The following is a 10,104-nucleotide window of genomic DNA, read 5'->3' as shown; positions in this document are numbered from 1 at the left end:
GCATCTTGGTAAGGGGTTTTGCAGGCTTCATAGTTGGAATTGAACATTATCATCATCATCATGTTTCGATTTAAAGCTTTTGTGACTTCAAGGATTCATATTCTTGGTTCTGTCGGTAAAGTCACGTAGAAGGGAAATAATATGAATAAAATAATAAAATGTTATTGTTTTATTAAAATAAAAACAATACAAATTTGATTGTTTTATTAAAATAAAAACAATACAATTTTATTTTGTATTAAAATAAAAACAAAATGTATTTTATTAAAATTAAAATGTTATTGTTTTATTTTTATTATTTCCCTTCTACGTGACTTTCCCGAAAGAACCAAGAATATCATCATCATGGTCCAACCTAAACCGCATCCTCTGCACGAAGCGTGGCAGTCGATGCGGAGACCTGACGCATGTGAAGTACCGGTGAAGACGCTGGACACCCAGGTTGAGGCACACGTATATTTATTTCAGCTTATCGGTACAGGACAACACTAGAGGGGGTAGCGGCCCCCTCACCCGGATAACTGGGGATACCCCCTAGCTAATCTCACCTATCCCCAAGTCCTCCTCTAACGAGCTAGGGGAGGCTAACTGGCCCGACACTGGTGAGTCGGGCTACGGTCTCCGGAGTCCCAGGGTCTAACCCTGGTTCACGGAACCACGCCTCTGGCTCGCTCCTCTGCAGCCCTGACAAGGGCGGCGTCGAGGGGAGTCCAGGGCTCTAGCTAGAGGATCTTCACTCTTCCTCCTTCGTTCCCAGACTGAGCCCCGAGCTCTCTTTGTCCTCCCCCTTTATACCCCCCATCAGGATCACAACCCCCCAGGCTGCCTGATGCGGACGTCGCTGCGGGCACCCCCCCCGTGTACTCCCGTAACTCCGCCCACTGTGTTTGTTACCCATTGGATCGTATGCACTTACAGCCCTCCCGTAACAGCCCTACATCACCCCCCCCATTACAGCTCGCAGCCGTCCCGGCTGCAACAATTCCAAATAAAGGAACAATTACCCCTCGACCCCGTGTGTGCCTCATTTTTTCAACAAAATGCAAATAGCAGAACAACAACAAGAACAACAACCATACCCCCGAAGGGAATGTCCGACGCACCCCCCCCCCCGCATAAATACGAAATCCGTAAGCACGTATGTACAACTAGCCAGGAACTCCCCCATCACACACAGCACACCCACGACACACAACGCACCCACAACACACACACCGCGCCCACACAACACAACACACTCAGTGTGCAAGGAGCACACCACCGACGCAGCATACAGTAACCATGACACGTGAAGGAAAATAAATAAGAAAAGTTTTTTTTTTTCTTTTTCTTCCTGCTGTATATTATAAGAGTCTGCGCATTTTAGCGCGCGTCCTTGCCGCAGGCCCGTCACACGGGGCAACCCCGGACGGCGGACCATCCGGTGGCGGCTGTCCCATTTGAGGTGAGGTCGCGATTGAAGTCGCGCGACTGTCGGCATCACCTGTGGGGGTTCCAGGGCGTGAGCCCGTCATTCCCGGTACACCTGTGGGTGGGACAGCCGGCAACACATCAGGCGAGAGCAGCGACGGACCCTCCGAGTCGGTCGACCCCCCACATGCTTGGCCTCGCGTGCGTGGCGTGGGCCCCCGCACCGCAACAAACGGCTTCAGCCTAGAGGGGTGTACAGGGCTCTAGCTAGAGGATCTTCACTCTTCCTCCTTCGTTCCCAGACTGAGCCCCGAGCTCTCTTTGTCCTCCCCCTTTATACCCCCCATCAGGATCACAACCCCCCAGGCTGCCTGATGCGGACGTCGCTGCGGGCACCCCCCCCGTGTACTCCCGTAACTCCGCCCACTGTGTTTGTTACCCATTGGATCGTATGCACTTACAGCCCTCCCGTAACAGCCCTACACATGCACACATGGAAAATGTAAAACAATTCTCCAGTAGTAGGGGGGTGCGACTGTGGTCATCCAGAACGAACCGAACAACGTAACACATTCCTGCAGAGGGAGCTGGTAGGAACGTTGGGTTGCTCGGTCAATGGCCAGGGTCAACGGTGGCGTGGTGAATTCCGCAAATATGCCCGACTGTGAGGGCGGGCACAAGCCGGCGTGAGTAGGTTAAACGTTGCGTTTTATAAGGGCACCACGGGGTGACCAGCCCCTCCCCACCCAGCCCCACCCCTCCCACCCCCCACCCATCCCCTCCCCACCCAGCCCCTCCCCACCCTCCCCTCCCCACCCAGCCCCTCCCTCCCCACCCATCCCCTCCCTGCACGGCGGACACAATAATCCTCTGTGGGCTGGTGTAACCAGGAGGTTCCTTCCAGTATAAACGATGCAATGCCCCGATCCACGAATACGAAGGAGACATCACGGCGGTTGTGTGGACTTGACCACCTGAATTTGGAATTGTCGTTGTTGGCTCTGCATCTTCATCATCAGCCATAAGAAGAAGATCGTCATCACGAGACATGCTCTACCCGCTGCTGGATTAATTCCGCCCAAGCTGTTGTTGGCTGCTGTCTCGCGGTTCTTGCGATATTGCCGCAAGTTCACTCAGACCTCTGCACGTGGGTTGATTTCATCGCTCCATCTCCACGATGGAGGTCCTCTCTAGCAAGGCGCCCCCCTTCCCTGACAATCCGTCACCAGTCGAGACCAGGGGCTGGCAACAAAAATAACAAGAAAAGTCAATACAATTGTTTTTATTTAGTACAAAACTCAACAGTATTTCAAGAGTTGGTCCAAATTGTAATAATGCTATGTTTGGTAAATCAAAGATTGTTATTACTATATCTGTTTATGACAATACTTCTTCAATTCAAATACAGTGATACCTCGGTTCACGAACGCTTCGGTTCACGAACAACTCGGTTCACGAACAGAAAAGTTCATAAAAATCTGCTCCGGTTCACGAACTCCGCTTCGGTTCACGAACAGGAGCCGCGGCCATTTTTATGCTAATTTCAGGTTGTCACGTGGTCGTGACTTCCTGTAGGAAGATCGTGGAGAGACGTAGAGACACAGAAAGAAGTACTGTGAAGACACTTTCAGTGACTTTGATTTTTGGTGTGCTTTTTAGCACATACTGTACTGTACTGTACTACTGTACTGTACAATACTGTACTTACTGTATTGTACAGTTCACCCGTTTGAGTGCTTACTGTCTCCCACCCGCCTCCCACCTGCCTTCCTCCATGCCAGAAGTCATCTCAAGCAAGGTTAGTGTTCTCTCTTTATACATTACTATACTGTACAGTACTACAGTGACGTGTATTGTCATTTGTTTCGTATTTTTCTGCTTCAAAAACCAAAAAAATAGGTCAGAACGGATTAATCGGATTTACATTGAACCCTATGGGAAAATGTGCCTCGGTTCACGACCAATTCGGTTCACGACCAGAGTCAGTTCACGAATTAAGTTCGTGAACCGAGGTATCACTGTAGCTGTCAACCCATAACGGTTTATCCCGTATTCTTGTACAGGGAAATTGAGTTTTTTAGGTCCATACGGCGTACAGCCGTTTCAATAGGGGCAAAAAAATGTTTTTCTATTTGTTTTGTGTTTCTTCCTTGTGATGTGACTTTGTAGGATGAACGTTGAGATTTATAAGGGTACGGGGTGACCAATAAGATCTGAATTGGTCTGTAATAAGTAGGGCACTGATAAGGAGTTGACAGGCATTAATCCGATATGTAGAAATCAGATATTCTGATTCATATTTGCTTAACACGTAGGCTTTCGCGACCAATGTTATTCATAATCAACGTTTTTGGGTTTAGATCGCGTTATTTATAAATGTGTCGTAACCCTCCACCACCCGACACGGCCAATCAGTAAAAAAGTGTCACGTTGACAAAAGACAAATAGTTCACTGCTTTAGCCCACCGGTGTGTTGAAGCCACAACATTTACAATTTGAGTACGACGTTTCGCTGGTAATTGCATCCAGCATCATCGGGCAATTCGCCCGCGATCTAAACCCAAAAACGTTGATTATGAATATTTGCTTAATTTTGGGTGGGATCGTTTGGGTATGTCACATTTTAACTATAACCCAACACCACCCGACAGAACCAATGAAATCGAGTTGTCACGTTGGGAAAATATGCCCCAATTGATTTGGTTTCTCAGCAAAACTAAAATGTTGAAAAGCTGAGCTTTGAATTTTTTCTACGTGATTTCATTAGATCTGTCTGGTGGTGGAGGGATATAGTCACCACATATAAACTCATGAATTTGGTATTTTTTAAAACTCTAATCTCGTTGCAAAAATAACTCACAGACTTCGTCAATCTGCTGGATGAGGGGCCCTCCCCACGCCATAAGGCTACAAAACACATCTAAATACCGAGCTGTAAAATATAACTCATCAAATTAATATTACTTAGGCAGTGATTGTTGAATGAGTACTGGTATCGTATCAAATTTGTGTCGCACTCAGAACCCATATCGTCGAGAGAGGACCCTGGCCTACAAACATCTGGCAGTGTCTCTGAGACATATTCAGTGTCTCTGAGACACTGAATATCGGAACAGGTCACACACACACACGCAGGGTCGTGTTGGCCTTGAATCAATGCTGCTGAGAAAGCATGCAACTCCCCGAAGGAAGACCGTGCAGCTGATGGATACGCATACCTGTCAACCCCTTATCAGTTGACCAACCTTATTATAGACCAATTCAGACCTTATTGGTCACCCGGTGTCTTTAAAAATCTCAACGTTTATCCTACAACGTCCCATCACAAGGGAGAAACACTATGTATTTATTTTGCCGCATGGACCTAAAAACTCAATTTACATGTACAAGAATACGGGTAACCCGTATGGGTTGACACGGTATGGATACATGAGCAGACAATGCTCATTAAGTTACAGATTTTTTTATATTTTCAAACCCGATGCTACATGCCCCACTGAAGATGGCTACAGCGAAGGCTTCAGGTTCTGCTAATGACGTCACCACCGCTTGACGTTGCTTTAATCGTGCGCACAGCCAAAATTAACTTTTTTGTTGTTGTTGCAACAATACGATTTTTAAAGAATGTTTTACTCAAAAGCAATGTCACCGGATGGGCAAGCAAAACTGGATTCGATATTTCCGCATCAGAATTCGGGAGGCTAACCGGAAGTGGCCAGACCGCCATCTTACGTAGGGGGAGATGCGGAAAGAAGCACGTGCCGAGTCGGGGTCGACAGGCACAATCATAATAATACAGCCTACAGGCACCATCATAATGATAGCAATACAGCCTACAGGCACAATGATAATCCCAGCAATACAGCCTACAGGCACAATCATGATAGCAATACAGCCTACAGGCACAATGATAATCCCAGCAATACAGCCTACAAGCAACAATCATGATAGCAATATAGCCTACAGGCACCATCATAATCACATCAATACAGTCTACAGGCACAATAATAACAATACAGCCTACAGCCTGCAGGCACAATAGCAATATAGCCTACAGGCACCATCATAATCACAGCAATACAGCCCACAGGCACAATCACAATAATAGCAATACAGCCCACAGGCACAATCATAATCATAGCAATACAGTCTCAAACTCGAGCACTGACCAGGCTTCATCATCTTAGCTTCGAAAATCTAACTATATCAGCCAATTTATTACAACTTTTTAGTGTAAACATACAGTAAAAACGTTTAAAACAAGATAGAAAACGCAACACAACAAAATAATGAAAGACACTAGCAAGTGTTATTTATTTTGCATCGTTTAGGAAAAAAAGATATTTCATGTAATTTACCCAGAAAAGCTTCAGAGTAAATAATCCTGGTCAGGGGGGTCATGATTTGAGAGGTTTGCCGAATTGGCCGTGTATTTCTGTTAGGGCTGGGTGGAGCGGTGGGGCAGCGGTTAGGCAACTGTCTTGAATTCAATTCCTGGCCATGGCTAACATTAGTGATATATAAACCAGTACTGGGCCCCCACTCCTTTCACCAACCTGTAGTCTCTTGTATATCTCTCATCTCAAAACACATTCCTGCGGAGGGAGCTGGTAGGAACGTTGGGTTGCTCGGTCAATGGCCAGGGTCAATGGCGGCGTGGTGTATTCCGCAAATATGCCCGACTGTGGGCGGGCACAAGCCGGCGTGAATAAGCTAAACTTTAAGTTTTATAAGGGCACCACGGGGTGACCAGCCCCTCCCCACCCCTCCCACCCTCCCCCACCCAGCCCCCCCCCCCTCCCCACCCAGCCCCTCCCTCCCCACCCAGCCCCTCCCTGCACGACAGACGGACACAATAATCCCGTGGGCTGGTGGAACTAATGGGTTCCTACCAGTACAACCTGTATCTCTCTTTGCCTCGGCGAGCCATATTTCTGTGGGTCATAGCTCGGTGTGCCACGAGAATGGCCTTCTGGCTCATGGACTGCCAGTTGAAAAACCTTGAATTGAAAATCCAGGCTCAAGGCAAGATTATGTAGACTTCATTTCTAATTTTTCCATTAAAAGTGCGCTGGGTTGGTTTCATTGCTGCCAGTTTTTGCTACCAGCAGGTGTATTGTGTTGAAAGATGGTCGAAAGCATGGCTCTGCATAAGTAAATGTGACAATCAGTTTTACTTAACTGGGAATACCATATGTACTGTTACTACTCTTGGGCCCCGAATTGTGACAACCAAATTGTGGTTATCGGTGGGAAGCAATTGCTATACGCAGGGATTATTTTATCACCCAATATTTTCTGGGTCACTGGTAGACCAGAGTAGGTGGCACATGACAAGTAGCCACAGCCATAGCAAGAAGTATAATGGATGTGATGTGTCAGCTACAAATATATTTTTTGGGCCGCTGAACCAGAGAACCAGCTGAAATTAAGCCCTGCATAAAAAAGCCTCATTGGAAGATATATGCTGGGGTGCAAACACGTGATGAGATTCACGCATGTGTGGGTTTTCACGGTTGTGCTGTACAGTTCTACGATATTTTCAGGTTGTACTGCAATGTTCAGCGTGATGCCAAATGTTTTGCTCCACGTGCTGGGAGTTTTTAGTTCCTGGAAAAGCTCTCATAACATGGTGCAAAAAACTTCAGCATTATGGATAATAAAAAAAAAAATTCAAGTATAGTGGCTTTATGGTCTCGGCCCAGTTCTCCAATGACTGTGATTTGGCTGAATTTAAGCTCTGACAATTTAACCATTTAATGGATTGTAAAGCAACAACATTAACCGGCGATGACCCATTCTTGGGTCGTCAGCTCCATTTCCAACCTGCTTCCTGCATACAACGCAGTCATTTGTGAAGACACTGGTGGACCATGAACTGCATCAGAATATCAACAGGCCGCTGCAAACATTTTAATTCATGTAAAATTAAAGACAAGTCACAGTGCGACTGTGGCCATTTAACCCAAACTATGGACCATATGACATAACCACTGTCGTCTGCGCTCCTCCAAAGGAATGGCAAAACTATGCCAACTCTCTCCTGAAGCCCTCTTGTGGCTAGCAGGCCTCTGGACATGTTTCCACATGCAAGAATATAATAGAATTCGGTGAATGTTGTCTGCAACCACGTGCTTGCAGTTCCTAAAGAAGTTCCTCGTACGCAGAGCCAAAGGCCGGAGATCACGCTGAACAACACGTGGTACAACCAGAAAACACACACGGGAGACATTCACTCTGCCGGCCCGTGCGTCTCAACGTCCATGATGAAGCTCTCGACGGCCTTCAGGTACGCAGGCTTCAGGTAGTCCTTCAGCTCGCGCCGCGTCACCCAGACGTGGCGCGGCCCCGCGGTGGCACCAGCATCAGTGACAGTGCCAGTGACATCACCGCCCAGCAGCACTGCCTTGAAGAAGAACACTTTGGCTCCAATGGCGCTGGGCTGACGCATGGCGACCGGGAACTTGTAGCGGTAGAACCCAAACGGCGCGTTTCCCATGAACTTAGCTTGCAGCCCAGAACCTGCGCCGCCACACACAGTCGTCATCAGCATCATCAACCATGGTCAATCCCGTTCCGAGATAAAAGCCTTCCCAAGCCATCGACATCTTTCATAGCCTTGAGACGTAACAATTCGCCTCGCACATGATAATAAGCTGATTTAATCACTCGCGGGCACGTTAAGTAGTATGGTTGTAGTGCAGCGGTGCTATGATGATGGTGCGATGATGCTGCCGTGATGTGGTGGGCACAGTGAAGAATATGCGAGCGCTACAGCGGGCAGCTAGCTGCCACCCTCATCCCTCTAACAAGCTGATTTCATCACTCGCGGGCACGTTCAGTAATATGGTTGTAGTGCAGCGGTGCTATGATGATGGTGCAATGATGCTGCCGTGATGTGGTGGGCGCAGTGAAGAATATGCGAGCGCTACAGCGGGCAGCTAGCTGCCACCCTCTATCTCACCCGCAGCGTCTCCGAGTGCTCTCTCAGCTGTGTCGCGTAGCGTCTCGCCCTCGTTCCACGCCACCTGCGGCAGGAGCCACACGTCTTCCTGACCCAGTCGCTGTTGCACTATCAGCACAAGCTTGTCGTCCAGGCGCCGCTCCAGCGATGTGCGGTCGTCACGAGTGTCTGCGTCTGCCCGTGGGGACACACACGCCCTGACCATTATAACATTAACCGTTATTACGTCTTACGGGAATAAACTACAGGAAATGTCAGAAGACATATAATAAAAAGTAGTGAATTACGTTTTGTATTATTAATTTTCTACCCATCATACCAACTTAAATACATTACAAAAATTTGTGCGGACAGGCCCACGCACGGTGAGTATTGGTTCTTAAATCATACGCTGTGCACGGCTCCTTTTCACATATTACACGGATGCACATTTAGGCATCGTTAACATTGGTGATAATCGCATACTAAAAACCAGAGGTGGGACAAAGTCATTGTTATGCAAGTCCAAGTCGAGTCGCAAGTCATCAAATTCATGACTCGAGTCTGACTCGAGTCCAAGTCACATGACTCGAGTCCACATCTCATAGGTGGGACAAAGTCATTGTTATGCAAGTCCAAGTCGAGTCGCAAGTCATCAAATTCATGACTCGAGTCTGACTCGAGTCCAAGTCACATGACTCGAGTCCACACCTCTGCTAAAAACCCGAAAATAATCATTAGGTCTTCATCACACATAGAAACTGCTTTCAAAAGTTCAACTCCTGTATATGCGTGTACCAAGAAGCTGAAAAAGTAACGTGCTGCTTAGCGACTTGAATGAAAGAAGAGGGTGGGAGGGGGTTGTGTTCCGTGAAATTGAGACGAAAGCTCAGGATCGGACAAGGCAGGGGGAGTTAGAGCCACTGAGCGGAGGACTACCAGTGACTCTGGATCCGGGCTGGAACTGCTTGAGCCTCTGCTCGTACACGTCCTCCTTATCTTCGGCCGTCACGATGCCGGGCCGATCATCCTCGTCGTCCGAGTCCAACTCCTCGTTAGCCTGGCGCATCTGAATCCTCGCCGCATCCTCCACCAGCTGGATCTCGTGGTCGGAGAGCGCGCTTCTCTCCAGCTCGATCTGCTGCACCAGCTCCCCGAACAGTTTTTCCTCCGCGCTCAGCTCCTGGGAAAGGCGCGGGTAACGCTCCACGCACGCGGCCGCGAACAGCCTCCATTGCGGCGTCCCCGACGTCTCGGGACTCTGCGGCCTAGCGCCTCCCCGCCGTGAAATGCCACTCTTTCCCGCGGAGCCGCTAGGCGAGGCTGGTCTCGGTAGCCGAGCCCCACCGTGCACGGCGGCGCCCGCCGCGTAGGGACGCGACAGCGGCGGCAATAGCAGCCGGGACGAGGCGAGAGCGAGGCTCGGCCTCTGAGCTCGAGGCCACAGGGACGCGTAGCCCGCAGCGGACGATGACAGCCGTCGGGCCAGTGTGGTCAAGGGCGCCGCCATTGCTTGTGGCACCTGAGCACGCTGTTGCGGGGCGGCGATGACGATGCTCGTGACGCAATGAGGGCCGCGTGCAACACGGACGCCATCTTACGTAGGAGAGTGGCCGTACTGCATTGGGGCGGCGTCGGTTGCGGGAATCTCTCCCCACGTAAGATGGCAGCCGCGGGCGTCTCGGAGTGTTGCGCTACGTTGGAGGAATCAGATGAGCCCCCTAGGTTGACGGAACACAGCAAAACGACAC

At 49.0% G+C, this 10,104-nt stretch overlaps 1 protein-coding gene across 2 annotated transcripts; it reads right to left on the bottom strand.

Annotated features, from left to right (window-relative positions):
- Positions 1–6,246: 6,246 nt before the first annotated feature.
- MRPL46 (mitochondrial ribosomal protein L46) lies at positions 6,247–9,894 on the bottom strand. 2 transcript variants are annotated; one of them, XM_078880909.1, is made up of 3 exons: positions 9,293–9,894; positions 8,375–8,548; positions 6,247–7,932 (listed from the first exon to the last, which is right to left on the bottom strand). In XM_078880909.1, the coding sequence occupies exons 1-3, from the start codon at positions 9,861–9,863 to the stop codon at positions 7,643–7,645; spliced, it is 1,035 nt and encodes a 344-aa protein (XP_078737035.1). In that variant the 5' UTR covers positions 9,864–9,894; the 3' UTR covers positions 6,247–7,642. The 2 variants fall into 2 exon arrangements, with proteins under 2 accessions (XP_078737035.1, XP_078737036.1); XM_078880910.1 differs by having other exon boundaries at positions 8,375–8,542.
- Between the last annotated feature and the right edge of the window lie 210 nt (positions 9,895–10,104).

This window comes from Lampetra fluviatilis, chromosome 59, assembly GCF_964198595.1.
Source record: "Lampetra fluviatilis chromosome 59, kcLamFluv1.1, whole genome shotgun sequence".
NCBI classification, from domain to species: domain Eukaryota; kingdom Metazoa; phylum Chordata; class Hyperoartia; order Petromyzontiformes; family Petromyzontidae; genus Lampetra; species Lampetra fluviatilis.
The sequence above is the reverse complement of the archived record's forward strand: the minus strand, read 5'-3'. Positions and strand labels throughout refer to the sequence as shown.